Below are 17,583 nucleotides of genomic sequence, written 5' to 3'. Positions count from 1 at the left end.
TACTACTTATCAACAAAAAGGAAAGAACTACTGATTCAAAGAACAACATGGGGCTTCCCTGGAGGCGCAGTGGTTGAGAGTCCGCCTGCCGATGCAGGGGACATGGGTTCGTGCCCTGGTCTGGGAGGGTTCCACATGCCGCGGAGCGGCTGGGCCCATGAGCCATGGCTGCTAAGCCTGCGCGTCCCGAGCCTGTGCTCCGCAGCGGGAGAGGCCACAACAGTGAGAGGCCCGCGTAACGCAAAAAAAAAAAAAAAAAAAATTTACATGGATGAATATCATAAATATTTTGCTGTCACTGTATAATCCACTTGTATGAAGTTCTAGAATAAGCAAAATAAATCTGTGGTTAAAAACAGAAAAGTTGTTTGGGTGGGGCAGGTGTGATTGGTAGGGAAGGGAAATAAATGAGGGGACATTTTTGGGATATGGAAATGTTCTATATCTTTATAGGGATGTGGTCGTGTGGATGTATTTGTCAAAACTTGCCAAATTGGTGATTTAATATTTATGTATTTCATTTGTGTGTAAATTTTATCTGAAATAAAAACTAAATAAAAAGTAAACATATTAATAGCGAAAAACTCTCAATTTCTAATGATCACTAAAGCAAAATAACACTCATGAAGATCTAGTAATATATTTATGATTTGTAGAAATATTTATTGAAAAAGTTTCCAGATAAATTATAATTTAAAAGTATATTTTATTATATATTTTCACCTACTAATAACATTATTATAATTTTTTACCACAAAGGTTAAATAATATTAACAATGAGTTAATATATAAATTTGGAATTTTTTTCAAGGGTTTCTAACACTGAAACAGGCTATTAGTAACAATGAAAACCATTACCCCCTGAATCATTGCAAAGTATCGACATTAGATATTTAAATTAATTCTAGGAGGTGGTTTGGGAATCTGATCTTTTGTGATCCCAGAGCTTAGTACTATGATAGATGAGTCAAGTAGCAATTAATCAAACAAACCTTTAGGCAAATGTACAAGCACAGACACAGAGTCATTTTCAAAAGAGTGGAGGCCTTGATGTTGAGAATACAAGTTTTATTTTAAAGTGTCCTGATACTTTGGACTAAAGACATATATTTTGTGGTGAATGATATATTCAGATATCTTTATGTTCCTCCTGCAATACTTGTGTAAGCAAGTCAGATAATTTTACTAGATATTTGGTTGCATGTAATTGTTTTTGAAGATAAAATTTAGCAGAAATATAATCCACCAAGATGTTAACTGAAATCTTTCCTTATGAAATCAGAGAAGTACTGAAGAAACAAAACCACAGCAATTTGAATTTTTGTGCCCAAATGGCGGTTTATGAAACTATCAAGTAGTTTTCCAAGAATACTACTACAAAATTTGAGAATTTAAAAATGATAAATTTATAACTTACACAAAAAACTTCACAGCCTTTAGAATAAAGATGGCTTTCACGCCAAAAAGTTTAGAATACAGGCTCCTTAATAGAGACTCCTACTAATTATCAAATCTGCTCATGGTTTAAATTCACACTCCTTGCAATCTTGCCCAACACTGCTTCTTCTGGAAAATAAGGATGGGTTTACTATTACACTGAATAACAATATATCAAAGAAAATGGTATTGTATACTTAATACAGTCTATTATACTTTTTAAAGTATTAGTTACAATGCTGGTGAAGACTAATTTTTAGGGAAATAATTTCAGATTTTGATATCTTAAGATGGCAAAACTATACGTAGATCTTTAGGATTGATATGCTGAAATGCATAGTCATCATTCTAACAGAATGACCCACAGGAATTAGCACAGAAAAAGAATAACAGAAATCCTACATCTACTTCAAAAAGATGAAGAAAATCTTATGAAAAAAAAACATCAGTCCTTAACAGCAAGATGTAAGATTAGAAAAATATATATTTCTTACCTGCACAAGAATATGACACAAATAAATGTGATCATCTTAGGTATATTGAGATCTCAAGCATATAACTTTCTAGAAAAAGTAAAACTAATTAATGATGTAAAAATATCAGATTAGTGATTGCTATTGGGGAATGGTAGGGACATGGATTAACTGGAAAGAGCATGAGGGAAAATTCTGGGGTGATAACTAATATGCTATGCTGAAGAATTCAGAGGCCAAAGTACTGATGCCTGCATTTAACTGAAATGCATTAAGTGAGTGAGATAAACTGACAGAGGAAAGGATGGATAACACAGAGATAATGTAATAAATCAGGCTTAGCAAAATATTAACAATAGATTCCAGGTGGTAAGTAAATAGATATTCACTGTAAAATTCCTACAAGTCTGCCATATGTCGAAAATATTTCATAAGAAAATGTTGGGGGAAAAAGGTTGAAAGTAAGGATGGAAAAGGATATGACATTCAATACTTAAGTAGACTTTAAGGCAAGAAGTATTATAAAAAAGATAACAATGGACATTTCATAATGATAAATCAGTCTACTGAATAGGAAGATACAGTAATCCTAAAGATTTAAGAACCTAACAACATGGCTTCAAAATAAATAAGACAAAAGTTAACAGAATTAAAGGGAGAAAAATTCATCATAATCATTTGATACTTTAAACACCTCTCTCAGAAACAGATACAACAAACAAGCAGAGCACAGGGAGATCAGCTCGGTGCTTTGTGACCACCTGGAGGGGTGGGATAGGGAGGGTGGGAGGGAGGGAGACGCAATAGGGAAGGGATGTGGGAACAGATGTGTATGTATGACTGATTCACTTTGTTATAAAGCAGAAACTAATAAAAAAATAAATAAATAAATAAATAAATAAATATGAATACAGAACTGAAAAAAAAAGATTAATCTACTTGGCGTAAATGACATATAGAGAAGAACATGATATTTGGCAACTGCAGAATACACACTATTTTAGAGTACACAGCTCATCTAACAAATAAAGCCTGTCTTGGGGTCATAGGAAAGTATCAACAAAGTTCTAAGGACTGAAATCATATAGTTTGTTTTCTCACCACCATGGAATTAAATTCTAACTCAATGACAGAAAGGTAACGTCAAATCTCCTAATGCTTAAGTATTAAGCAACACACTTCTAAATGTTTCATGGATTAAAGAAGAAATCACATGCAGAAAATAACAAATATTTTAAGGTATATAATAATGAAATACAACATTTCAAAAACTTGTGGTATGCAGCTAAAGCAGTATACAAAGAAAAATTAATAGTTTTCAGGAAAATACCAATGGTTTGGACTCAATATTGCTAAAAGGCCAATCCTCCTCTAATTGATCTTTAGAGTGCATGCAATTCCCATAAAAATACTAGCAAATTTTTTTTTTAGTGGAAAATGACAAGCTGAACAAAGGACCAAGAATCCAGAAACAGACCCATACATATACAGCCACCTGATATACTACAATTCATTGGAGGCAGGAAGAAAGGAGATCATCTTTTTAATACATGATAGTGGGTCCAGTCAACTGGATATCCATAGGAAGAAAATGATGTACCTTGACCATATAAAAATTAATTTGGAACTGATGAAGACCTAAATGTGAAAGCTAAAATAATCAAGCTTCTAGAAGAAAGTACAGCAGAATGTGTTCATCACTCTGGGAAAGCAAGGGTTTCTTAAACAGAACACAAAACGTATTAACTATAAGGAGAAAAAAAATTATAAAATTTACCTCATTAAAATTAAGAACTTTTTTTTTTTTTTTTTTTTGCGGTACGCAGGCCTCTCACTGTTGTGGCCTCTCCCGTTGCGCAGCACAGGCTCCGGACGCGCAGGCTCAGTGGCCATGGCTCACGGGCCCAGCCGCTCCGCGGCATGTGGGATCTTCCCAGACCGGGGAACGAACCCGTATCCCCTGCATCGGCAGGCGGACTCTCAACAACTGCGCCACCAGGGAAGCCCAAAATTAAGAACTTTTGATGACAAAATTAGTCTTCACCAGCATTGTAACTAAGAGAATAAAAATGCAAGTCCCAAGCTATATAAGCATTTGTATCCAAATTATATAAATCAATAAGAAAAAAACAAATTTAATATTAGGCAAAAGCCTAACAGACATTTCACAAAGAATATCAAAATGGTCAATAAATATATGAAGAGTTGCTCAACATCATTAGTGATTAAGGAAATGCAAATTAAAGCCTAATGAAATACAACTATATCTCCATCAAAATGACGGAAATTAAAATAAATAATGATACCAAGTGTTAACTCTCACAACGAGAGACGCTCTTACATTGCTGGTGTAAACTGGTATAACAACTTCAGGAAAATGTTTGGCATTACCTACTAAAGCTAATAAAGCTGTGACAGCTATTCTTCTCCTGTGTGTATACCTGTATATGTACCAAAAGTAGTGAATGCTTATGCCCACCAAAAGACATGTAAAGAACACCCATAGTACTTCATTCATAATAAATCAAAAATAGAAACAACCTACATTTCTAACACCTGTTATTTTCATACAATAGAACATAACACCACAATGAAAAAGATAAACCACTGATAACTGTAACAGTACACATCAACATACTGGCATAACTAACACTGGATGAATGAAATCAGACACAAAAGAGTACATAGCACGATTCCTTTTATATGAAGTTTAGAAACACGTAAAATGACCTATGGTAAGTAAGTAAGAGTAGTGACTACCCTTGGAAAGGAATCCTGACTAGGAAGAGACATGAAGGAGTTCCTCTGGAGTGCTGCTTCTGGGTGCTGCTTACAAGACTATATTCATTGGTCAAAGTTCATCAAATTTTTCACTTAAGATATGCATTCCTTACTGTAAATTATACATCCATTAAATTGGTTTTTTAAGTAAAAGTTTAGCTATTCATATCTATTCCTCTATCATTTTTCTTGTTTAGACCCGCATTTTCTCTTGCCTGCATTATTACAATAGGATCTCAACTATTTCTTCAGCCTTGGATGTGTATTACTCAATTCACTTTATGCAGTGCTGCCCAGAAATCTTCTTCAAGAACATACTTTCTATATTACCAGAAAACTAAAACATCTCAGGGGACCCCATTGCCTATAAAATAAAGTCTAAATTCCTTAGCATTTTATTCCTCTGAAGTCCCCTTGAATGAAATCTCAAATAACATTTCTATGTACAATTTTTCTAGGAAGCAATTTGAAAATATATACTTATTTAAAATGTTTATATTCTTTGATCTAGTATTTCCACTTCTAGGAATTCTCCCTAAGGAAATAAACATGGATGTACATAAAAATTTAGCTACAAAAACGTTCCCACTACCAAAAGAAAAGAAAAAAACATAAACACCCTCCCAAATAGCATGAGTTCAATAAATCTCAATATATCCATTTGTAAAAATACAAGAATATCTGACAAAATATAAAATCAAAGTGAAAAATCAGGTTATCAAGTAGTATATATGATATAATATGCATTGAAAAAAAGACAAAGGATCTGTATATGATTGTTTTCCCTTCTTGCTTATCTGTACTTTTCCAAAGTTATCTATAGTTTCAAAAAGTTGTAAAAATTTTATAATAATAAGAAAGAAAAGTTACCAGAATAGATCAAATAACAACAATATATTTCAGCAAGATGGACTGGAAAAAAATGCACAGGCAAATAACTGTATGATAGACAGCAAAGCAAATTAACAAACTGACAGGGGAAAAAATTAATAAAAATTTATAGTCACTATAATAAAGAATGTTGAACACGTTTCCTACTTTTCTTGAAAAATGAAACTCTAAATGTTATGATTTATTTTCTTTTCAAGTATGAGTTTTTTGTCAAACTTCTAATAACTTAACAAATCATTATTTTGCATCTATTAGGTGCTAGCTACTATGTGAAATACAAAGGATACAAAGTGAAGGCAACACTAACAATGGAGAGATTTAGAAACTTGGTTATGTTTTCCTCTGCTAAGGTTACCTTTGATGGTTACATCACTGGCCAAGACTCCGGGTTTACTTGGAGAGATTTGTTATTTTTATGTTCATTTACACACAAACCAAGACAACTACAGGCATCCTGGGGGTATTCACGGAGGATTGGTTCCAGGAATTCCTGCGTATACTGAACCCCACAAATGCTCGAGTCCCTTATATAAAATGACGTAGTATAATGAATACAGTTGACGCTTGAAAAACACCAGTTTGAACTACACAGGTTCATGTGGATTTTTTTTTTTCAATTAGTATACAGTTGGCCCTCCATATTCGGGATTTCCGGATCTATGGATTCAAAACCTACAGATACAGAGGGCTGACTATATTTAAAACTATTGCCTCTTTATAAATCTCCACCACCATCCACTGACCTATCACACTGAGAAACTAAATAAACCTAACATTTTCATTAAGAAAAGGATGGCCACCCCACTTCCTAAATTTATCAACTTGCCAACATTTGTATCCATCCAAGTTCTTGGTATTCCTCTGTTAACAATGAACATAGTTTCACTGTCCCTAGCAAAAGACAACTCTTCCACTTATGTTCTAGATCCTATCCCCTCTCAATTTACTTATCTACTCCAGGACTTTGCTACTGCAATACTCTCTTCTCTCCCTTAAAATCACCTTTCCTTCTTTTCTGGTTCACTTCCATCAACACAACATCATGCCTTAGAATCTCCCATTAAAAAAGAAAGAAAAACTCACCAACGACTCACCCTAACCCTAACCATAAGCCCCCTCTCCATCTATTGCCAATTTCTCTATCTCCATTACAGGGGGATAAAAGTTGTATACATTCACTTGGTTCAGTTCCTCACCTTCCATTCTGTCCTCTAACTACTCCAATGTGGCCTCTGTCCTGGACAAAACTCTTGTCAAGGCTCTCAACATCTCCCATGTGATCAAATCTAAAAGTAATGATTCCATCTTCACCTTGCTTGACCTCTCAACACCATTCAAGGGAACTAATCATTCTCATCTTTTGCAAACACTTCCTTTTCTTGCCTTTTCTGACACCATACTCTCTTCAGTTTCCTTCTACCTCATTTGCTATCATTTCTAGTCTCCCCTGTGCGCTCCTTCTACTTTGGCCAACTGCTAAATTATTGACAGACCACAGGGCTTGATCCTAAGCCCTTTCTTTCTCAATTATCTTTCCCTGGTTTGATCTAGACCCACAGCTTTAACTATCTATAGGCTGATGACTGCAATAGCCAAGTGCCTGCTCAATACTTCCATATGGATTTTTAAGAATCATCTCAAATATACCACATCCAGAGAAAATGTAAATTCCCTTCCGAAATACGTTGATCTTCCCCCCAAAACTTGCCCATCACAAAAATGGAAGTGAATATCTATACACTGTTCAAGCCCCAAATAGACTCAGCCTAATTCTTCCAGCTCCCTTATGCCCCAAACCAATCTGTCTTCAAGGTCTACTCACTATACTATTGAAATATTTACCAAATCTGTCTACTTCTCTAAATCTACAATTGCCCCACTGAGCTACCATCAGTTTCATCTTTGACTTGGACTGTTGCAACAGCCTTTCTCCCTCAATATCTTCTGCATTTATACACAATTTTTAGCCCTTACCATGGCATACAAGACCTTACAAATTTGTCTGCTGCCTATCTCTTCTACCTCGTCACTTGCTGCTATCTTCCTTGCTCACTGCACTTCAACCATATTTAAGCTTGGAGTATTTACATCAGTGCCTTAAACACACTAAGCTTGTTCCCTCTCACAGGGCATTGTTGATGTATTCTTTTCTGATGGAATGCTCTCTTCACAGATTTTGCATGGCTGGATCCTTCTCCTCTTTCAAGTATCAATTCAACTATTCACCAAAATTCAACAATTAAACAAAAGGACTGCCTTGATCACCCTATTTAAAGTGACAATCCTCCTACCAATTGCAGTCACTCTCCATTACATTTTCATTATATCCCTAACTGAAAATACTTTACTCACTTATTTGTTCACTATCTATAGTTCCATACTAAAATGTAAGTTCCATAAGAGTAAGAGCCTTCTATATTTGGATCATTGCTGAATTCCCCAACACAGACATATAACAGGTCCTCAATAAAATGTGGATGAATGAACAATATTTCACTAACTTCTTTTAGTTCAATGTATCTTGAAATAGATCTAAAACAGCTAAGCTCATCAGTTCATTAATTCAACAAGCCTATATTTTGTGCCTACACTGTCCTAAGGACTAACAGACACAGATAAAGAACAGTTCTTACCTTCATGCTAGGTGGGAAGACAGGCATAAAGTCCATTAACTGTACTGCAGTGTGACAAGTACTATAATAGGATGTAAAGTAAAATGTGGGCAAAAAGAAGATATCTACCAATATTGCTTCATGTGAGAGAACTTTATTGAAGAGATGATATTTAAATTAGCTTTAAAGTAGTAGGTAGACAAGCAAGTAACAAGTGGACAGAAGCATGTGTCAGTGAGAGGGGAAAACATGCTTAAAGGTAGAAAGAGTTATAAAGCAACAGACCAACTGTACTTTTTGTACATTGTTCAGCTGCCTTCCTAGAACTTTCTTCATTGTATTATTGGAGTGGATACACGTCTTCCTCTTATTTGGTTTATCTTTCATTTTATTGGGTTTAGTGCATGGTATAGCTTGCGGCTATAGAGAAGGAGAAAACTGACTAGTGAAATGTTTAGCTGAATTTCTTTAATTAACCTGATGATTACCCCTTGGTCCTCCCTGCTTTTTGTATTTGTCAACTCTAGACCTGAAAGATCTCAGGATCTATAGTTTTCATTATAGCATTTGACAAAAATGAATTAACTATCAAAAAAAGATGTGCTAATTATATTTTGGTTAAAAGAGGCACATAAATGTTTTAAAAATATTTTCAATGACAAACACAATTAAGAAAAGTGTACAAATTAAAAGGATTAATATGGAATTTAGATATTTGGAGTGACTTATTTCCAGAAAATAGTGGTGAGTTAAGATTCTCTGCATGGTGTTCAGGTAATAGAAATTTATGATCAATTATTCAGCCTTGATAGACCAAAAGGGAAAATTAACAACTACAAGACAACAAAAAAAAAGGAAACTCAGGGAAGGGGTTGAAGGATGCTGAGATGCTTAGCCTGGGGAAAGAGAAAATAGTGCTAATTAAGGTGAAATTTCTGTGGTATTCTTTCCAAAAACCCCAAATCTCACTCCAATCATAAGAAAATGGTATAGTTCCGGCCTGAGTCCGAAGGCCTGAGAACCAGGAGAGCCAATGATGTAAGATTCAGATGTTAATCTCATACAGAAACACCCTCACAGACACACCCCGAAATAACATTTTACCAAATATCTGGACACCCTGTAGTCCAGTCAAGTTTTCACATAATTATCATACTATCCCTTGGGGTTCTGGCTAAATTAGGCTAGTTCTAGGCTAGTTTCGATTTCCAAGGACATGCATAGATGGTCAGAGCCTGGCAACAGGAGGCTTTGGGCCTCACTGATACTTGTAGTCGGTAGGATAATATTACAGAGATTTTCAGTTATTGGACCTCAGCTGGTACCTGATACAGTAGGTGAAGGGCCTAGCCTCTGAGCACTGAATAAGTTAGGCATGGGAATGGAGGTTGGGATGTGGACTTTTGCCAAAAGGGCCAGGGGGGTTGGTATATAAAATATATCCAAAACACAAAAGCAAAGGCCTTGTAATAAAGACTTGGAATGTAGCAGGGATAAAGGAAGAAAGTGGTACGTTCTCTATGTACATGGGTGTTTTAGTTAACTTAACAAAATAGATGATTTCTAAAAAAAATCAAATGTTTGAGTTTATAATTGTTTCAAGAACATAAAATTAGTTTTGGCTATCTCTTCAACAATATATTGAATGATCCAAGATTGAATACACTTGGTAGGGCACAAAATGCTAAAAACAGCTGCCCACTTTAAAAGTTAAATTGAACTTTTCCCAACTTTAATCTGAAGATAAATGTCAGATTTCCACATTGAGATAGGATAGAATCATTTGTGGCATAACAATTGTCCAGCCAAGAACAAGGAAAGACAGATTAAATTTTTAAAAAATATCTGTTTAAGACATCAGAAGGTTGCTGCTGCAACAATAACTTGAGCAGCTAGGATTCTGAAGAGGGGTTAACTGGAGACAGGTGATTTGAAGATCTGAAGTCATTGTTTTCCCCCTGAGTTTTAAAGGTTCGGAGAATGGGCAAGAGGCTGAGAAATCCGGCTTTGACTATACAGAGGGCTCCTGCTGGAGGACAGAGAAATCATCTAAGCTTCTGGCAGTTATGCAGGGCTGAAGTGACAAAATTGGAGATTTGAGACTTGGTTCCATCTCAAATCATTTGTTAACTCTCAAAACTGTATAGGGCTTAAAGTTAAAAAGCTAAGCCTTAAGCCCTGTGAAAAGAATAATGGAGTTTCCCATAGTCTTACAATGCTAAAGAGACAAACACTAGAATAGAGGATTCTCCAGGAGTAGAGCCCTAGTGAATGCTCTGCTCTCAGTGTGGGAAGCAAAAGTACAGGGGTGAACCACAAGCAGACCAAGACTTACCAAAACTTTCACCCAGCCTCCATGGGATATAGTAAAGAATTTCACAGTGATAGAAATGAACTAATAAGGAAACATTTTATGAAGTAGGAGAGAAAAGGGACAATTGGTTAAGTGATAACCTTAAGCAGGCAAGAAAAGATGTAAACTAGTGTGAAACAGAGAAGTTGTCCTTAAACAGAAGCATGTAAAAAAGAAAGTAGAAAAGGAAGAGTATATGGGTACAAATGGAGGTAGGCTGGCGAATGAAATGGTGGGGACAAGCAGAAATTCTTTTTTTCTATTGGGAAGCAGACGTTGGATGCTTGAGGAGAAAGGAGAAAGATAAAATAGTCCTCCAGAGGGGGAGAGTGAGTGGAAGGTTGCCAGGCAACACCAAGGGTCTACTTGAAGACTGTGGTCATGAACTCGAGGTAAGTTCAGTCGGCAAACTTGTGTGATAGTCTCCTGCCATATAAAGCTGTGAAGGTGTAGAACAGGCAGAAAGTTAAATTTATAAAACTTAGGTTTTGCTAGGTGAGCAGGATAAACGAAGAGAGGGCCAAAACAACTGAGGTTATATTACATGCAAGTTGGTGATAATTATGGTGAGCCACGGAATCCAAACTAGATAAAGAGGGAAGTGAGGACATGAGGGGATTAAGGGATAGGAAAAGAGGTGGTAAGATCAATAAAATCAGGTGGCAGGAGAGTTGACAATTTGCTGGAGTTAGAGTTCTAGAGTGAGCTGGAAAGATAACAAATGGTGGTCATCAAGCGGGATGCTTGAAATTGAGACTGATAATGACCAAGAACAGGGTATGACCATAGGGTGGATGGCAGAAAGAGTACAGTGTACGTGGATTATTGGAGGAGAGAGATTCAAAGAGTTGAGAGGGATATTGAAAGTATCACCTACATAGATATTTAAATCACCAAGAACTGTGACAGGAGTAGGCTGAAGAAAGAGACAGTGAAATAGATCCTAAAATCTTTAAGAAATGAGGGAAGCGACACGGGAGTGTGTACACGACTGCAACAGGAGTGTGTAATGGGTGATACAATCTGATGAATGGGCCTCAAAGCTGGAGGTGTTTAGAGAGAAAAAAGGAACAATGATCTAAAAACACTAATGAGGAACAAGCCTCCAAGCCCAGTGGTCCGACTGCTGGGCGAGGGAATATATTCACATTTGAGAGGACTGCAGAGGAAGCGGTATCCTCAGGGCAGTAATCAGGTTTCAGTTAGAGCAGGAAGGTGTAAGTAATGTTCAGAAAGGAATACCCTAATAATTTGATTCCTTTATCAATGTTTACTAAAAGGCACTGAATTAGGCACTGGGAATAAAACAGTAATAAAGACAATGTCAGCCCTCACAAAACTGTGACTCAAGTAAGAAGTCTCATATAAAAGTGATTACTTTAAAGAATATAACTAAAATTTTATAACAAGCTAGGTTTTATTAGAATGCATATACTTGAAGAATGATATAACAAAATATGCGAGTATTTTAACATAGCTAATCATTGTGGTATTAATTATAAGCTAAAAACTAATTCGAATTAAGAATATGTGGGGAAAAGTCATTTTTTCATGTAAAGAAAGAGGGGAAAATGGTAAGTGTATGTTTTTTACAGATATTGTACATGCAGTTACCTGAGACAAAGCAGCATCCCGTTCTTCAATCACTGCATTCATTTCTTCTGCAGTTATTCTCTTTTTACATTCCTTGGTCTTGTAGATTCTATCCACAATTATAGCTCCATTCTTCTGAATAGCTATCCCTGTGTCTGCATTGTTTATTCTGTTCAGTAATTCCTGTAATGTCTACCAACACCATTATATGTTAGTCAGACATGAAGTTTTAATATATTTTATTTAATATAGGGTTTTAATTAATAGGCACATGTGAATTGTAAATTGACTGAGTGAAGTTATTGAATTTTCATATTGCAGCAAAGATGTACATTATTAGTGTGTCAATTCTTCTTTTGCCCACATCTTAGTTCTTGAAACCCACTCAATTGAACTTAAGCCTCTAAGATATAAGACTGACATCAAGAAATCTCCTCAGAGAATGGCTTACCATGTCATTTTCTTCAGGGTTAATATTTTCTAGCCTAGAAAAAAGGGACACAGAAAGCCTGATCAGTAGCATTTCCTTAGTGCAGCAAAATGAGTTCGCTTTTTAAATCTTTAGAACCTCAAGTAATTTCATTCGACTAGTCTTTAGAGTCAACCATGACATTGAACATATTAAAGTGCCACCTGCTCGACTCCATCTTTCAATAATGCTCCATATCTTCTGCACTGACTTCAGACTGTTAAGTTATTAATGTTTACTGCTATATATGACTACAAGGATCAACTGTTCATATGTGCTTAGATGAGGAAAGTTCCCCAGTGATAGAAGTACTCATTCTCATCATTATATTTATTTCTAGACTTTCAATTCTTACCAGAAACTGTATTTCCTATCCTTTTTGGACATTATCACAAATAAAACAAAGCAAGTATTTTTATTACAAAGTTTAACTATGTTCCCTCAAAAGCAATGACAAATAACTACCACTAAATTTGACCTGAAAATCTCCTGGTGCTACCTATTTGTTGAAATAAATATGCTATATAGAAAGGCTGACCAAAATTGGTCACATTTTTAAATGACTAATGTTATTTCCTTTTTTGCATAACATAGAATTATTCAATTTAAAGGCAAAAGAAGTAAACTGGTTCCCTTCATAAATGGACTTTTTGTCTTTTAAGAGTCATAGTGTTTATGTTTGTTGATGTTGGTAAATTGAAGAAATGCAGTTAAAGTAAAGAAAGAAGTTCTAAATGACATATTTAGAAAATGTATATAATATAATTTAGGCAGTCATTAAATTGGGTAGATTAAATGAAAACCTATAATGGGTACCAGTGAAATGATGGAGATTTTAAAAATGATTTCAATTATTTAAAAATTGTACTTAAAAGCTTAGATATCCAAATTCGTGTTTCAAGTTTTCCCCCTCCATTTCTGTGCTCCTGTGATTTAACATTTACCATAGAAAAAAGGATACTAGGAAAAGATTACAGAAGACAATTAATAAATTTGTTACAAAATTGTTCCAAACTCCACAGTTCAATCAAACTGCTATAATCATGGAGAGAAAATATAGATTTTAGAACATTGCATTTACACAGGAAAAAATATGAACATATATCAAAAAAACTATTTCTACCCATATTTAAATGGTGTAAGTCAACAGGTAGGTGTAGTAATTTTGAATTATATATATTTAATGTTTATCTCAAACTACTAATGTCCCCTTGGATTCACATACCAATAAGGGCAAATATGTACTCTTATCTTTTTCTCCCAAAATAAATCAAGTTTTCAAATATCCTGCTTCATAAAAGCTTAGTTTACAAAAACTATGAGGATAATCACTTCATTTTTATTCAATTAAAAAACAGTGGAAAAGTATAAGATAAAATTCTTACACTTATTTATGATCATGTAAAAGTATTTGAAGAACATGAGCGGCATTTAACCATCAGTTATTGGTTGGCTAAATATGATTTTTAGGGAAGCCATATGTGGTAAGGAATATTTACCTTAATGTTCTTTTTAGATGAAATCAAACTAAGAGTCAATTAATGGTAGTTTCCAAAGAAGTTTCAATTTTTATAAACTTCACAATTTATTAAACTTGATCATTTAAAATGTAAAAAGATACACGGAAATTAAGCATTTAGATTCACAGATTACTGGGAACTTAAAAAAAAAACTAGTTCTCAATATTATGCAACTCCCTTTTTTTGTTTCAAAGAGTTACATATGATCAAAAAGAAAATAACAGTGTAGGTAGGTTAAGTAATTCATATATTCCAAATAATCAACATAACAAAAAGTGCATGAAATTCCTATGTAATATTTATATGTTTTTTTCAGGCAATGCAAAATGAAGTACTATTACTTTAAGGAAAAGCAAATGAAGAGTTTAAATGTTTTAAATTAACAGCTTTCAATAGGAAATGGTTAAGATAACTGTATTTAGTCTAATATTAAATTCCCTGCTAACAACCAAAATTTTAAAAAAATTAAAATCATATTTTCTTATCAGATGTTATATACTAGGTCCTCGGCACATAAATTTAGCATTCTGACTATAAATAACTTATGTGATTGCCCTTAAAAGTACATGATATATAGTGATTTATCATTTTCTGATAAATGAATCTGAATCATGTTTTGGTGAGTGAGTGTGTCAGGTATGACATGCAGGGCATGAGTGAGCCATGTCAACCACTTGGCATGTGAATCTCTATTTTGCTTTATTATTAGCCTTTATAATTGATATAAATATAGTGATAAATGGTCACTAAGAGGAAAATAAAACTTAAAACCTTTTATTATACAGCAGGTTCTTATTTGCTGTACACCTGCAACTAACACAGCATTGTAAATCAACTATACTCCAATAAAAATAATAAAAATGCCTATTTAAAAAAAATAAGAGGGACTTCCCTGGTGGCAGAGTGGTTAAGAATCCATGCAAGGGATGGGGTTTGAGCCCTGGTCCGGGAAGATCCCACATACCACGGAGCAACTAAGCCTGTGTGCCACAACTACTGAGCCTGTGCTCTAGAGCCTGTGAGCCACAACTACTGAAGCCCACATGCCTAGAGCCTGTGCTCGGCAACAAGAGAAGCCACCGCAATGAGAAGCCCATGCACCGCAACAAAGAGTAGCCCCCGCTTGCTCACCACAACTAGAGAAAGCCCGCATGCAGCAACGAGGACCCAACGCAGCCAAAAATAAAATAAATAAAATAATTAAAAAGAAAAACTCTTGCACCTATTAAAGTCTGCCTTTGTAGTGCAAACTCATTCATAGACAATATGTAAATGAACAGGTATGGTTGTGTTCAAATTTGCATTTCTTTAGAAGTTTCAGGAAGTATTTGTCACAGATATCAAAGATCAACTACATAGTAATTTAGTCTCAACTAGATTATACAGAGTACGGATGAGCAAACATTTTTTGTAAAGGGTCAGATAATATTTTAGGCTTTACCATATGTTCTCTGTTGCAGCTACTAAATTCTGCCTTTGAAGAAGAAAATCTATTCATAGACAATATGTAAATGAACAGGTGTCGTTGTATTCAAATAAAACTTTATTTACAAAACAAGTGGAAGGCTGGATTTGCACCATAGGTCCTTACTTTGCTGATCCCTGATACAGAGTATTGAAAAATGAGATCAGATCTTTGATGTTAATACACTGTAAGTGCCAATTCAGTATATTTGACACATTTTTCTGAGGTGGGTCATTTAATATCTAGTTAAAGATAAAAAATCAACAATAGTGGCTTCCAGAAAATTAAATTCAGTCCTACAATAAGGACATTACTTACTGTATCACTTAAGAAAACAAAAATTAGACAAACAACTTACCTTTAAGAAAAAGGAAGCAATTTGAAACAGTTATATAAGACATAATTTTCTATGTAAAATGACTTTTTAGGTTTAAGGTTTACTAGCAGCATGTACAACACATAGTTTTACTAGCTTAATAAAGACAAAGTAATAGTTGGTATTATATGACATACAGCCAACAAACTATACATTATGTATCATTAATATGAAGTTTACAATTAAACAAAAGAATTTCAACCTTTTGTAATCTTTAAATTATGCCTACAGCAGTCTAACTAGACAGTCATGATAATCAGTAAGAATATTGCTGAAGTAAATGTCCATAGGTTCAAGTTTCAATTGATTTCCTATACCATGCAAATTCTGACTGACAACCTTGCACTCTAAGTGAAAAGACTCATGCATGAAATGTCACATTTCTTGATTTATTCCTAAATCAGTCAATATCACATCTTTCCTTTCTGAACCTATAGTCCTTTACCTTGTTCAATGGGACGAAGCAAAACTCTGACACCCAAATGATAAAAAGAACTAGTCATCAGCTTATCAAAAAATTCTAAATTGTTTTTTTTTTCTCTAAGTCTCCTTTCTTACACAGTGCCACCTTTAATATAAAAAATACACCAACAATAACAGATTGAAAAATAGATACCATGGTCTCAAAAGTTGGAATGTACCTATGTAAACATGTCTATATTGGCATGCATATGTAAGTCATTTTAACCTGAATCCTTTTTACTTTCCTAGTTTTGGATAAAAGCAAAAGAGACAAAGAAAAAAGCATTAAAAATTCAAGAGGTAAGGGAAAGCAGAGAAGTGGCAGAATAATAAGACAAGACAAACATTATACAGAAAGATGAAAAGTAGATTGGAAGTGGAAAAGATGATGAGAGAAAAAAGAAGGAATTTCCAGATTATAGGAAGAAGTAAGGAATTAAAACAAAAAGATGTGAAATAATTTATAAAATTAAAAACAAAAAGATGTGAAATAATTTATACAATTAAAAAAAAAGATGTGAAGTAATTTATATAATTTCATCTTATACTCAATGCCTCTAAATATGCCTTTCAGTCAAGCAAAGCTCAGTTATAAATTGGTTCTATCTTAACAAAGATTTAGTCTAAAATGCACTACTGAAGTTCAGAGCCTATAGACTTCAACTGAGTAGAAAAGAACCTCCACAGTGCCATTTAAAACTGTACTGACATGCTATTTGTTGTTGTTGTTGTTCTTGCTTCTTCTTTTTTTTTTTTTTTGCGTTACGCGGGCCTCTCACTGTTGTGGCCTCTCCCATTGCGATGCACAGGCTCCGGACGTGCAGGCTCAGCGGCCATGGCTCACAGGCCTAGCCGCTCCGCGGCATGTGGGATCTTCCTTGACCGGGGCATGAACCCACGTCCCCTGCATCGGCAGGCGGACTCTCAACCACTGCGCCACCAGGGAAGCCCCTTCGTTCTTGCTTCTTATGTATGATTTTTCCTGATCCCATCACCTGAACCCCTAGACTGTAATACAGCTGTCTATAAACTTTCCTTAGGAACCAATAATTCTTCATATCACTTGATACTATTTTAAGTATTTATGTAATTATTCATATTTACTTAATGCTGATCTTCTTAACTAAATTGAGACCATAATGCTGTGTTCC

General features: G+C 34.8%; 1 protein-coding gene across 1 annotated transcript in view; it reads right to left on the bottom strand.

The window, feature by feature from the left end:
• The window catches only part of MIPOL1 (mirror-image polydactyly 1), a gene marked incomplete at its 5' end in the record, with an annotated part of 262,383 nt that overhangs the window by 190,947 nt on the left and 53,853 nt on the right, over positions 1-17,583 (bottom strand). Inside the window, 2 exons of the mRNA XM_079699165.1 lie at positions 12,162-12,332; positions 12,592-12,625. Coding sequence (XP_079555291.1) covers positions 12,162-12,332; positions 12,592-12,625 — 205 coding nt within the window. The remainder of the gene's footprint in view (positions 1-12,161; positions 12,333-12,591; positions 12,626-17,583) is intronic.

The sequence above is a fragment of the Hyperoodon ampullatus genome (genome assembly GCF_949752795.1).
Source record: "Hyperoodon ampullatus genome assembly, chromosome: 3".
Taxonomy (NCBI): domain Eukaryota; kingdom Metazoa; phylum Chordata; class Mammalia; order Artiodactyla; family Ziphiidae; genus Hyperoodon; species Hyperoodon ampullatus.
Note: the sequence above shows the minus strand (reverse complement) of the source record. Positions and strands in the feature narration are given on the sequence as shown.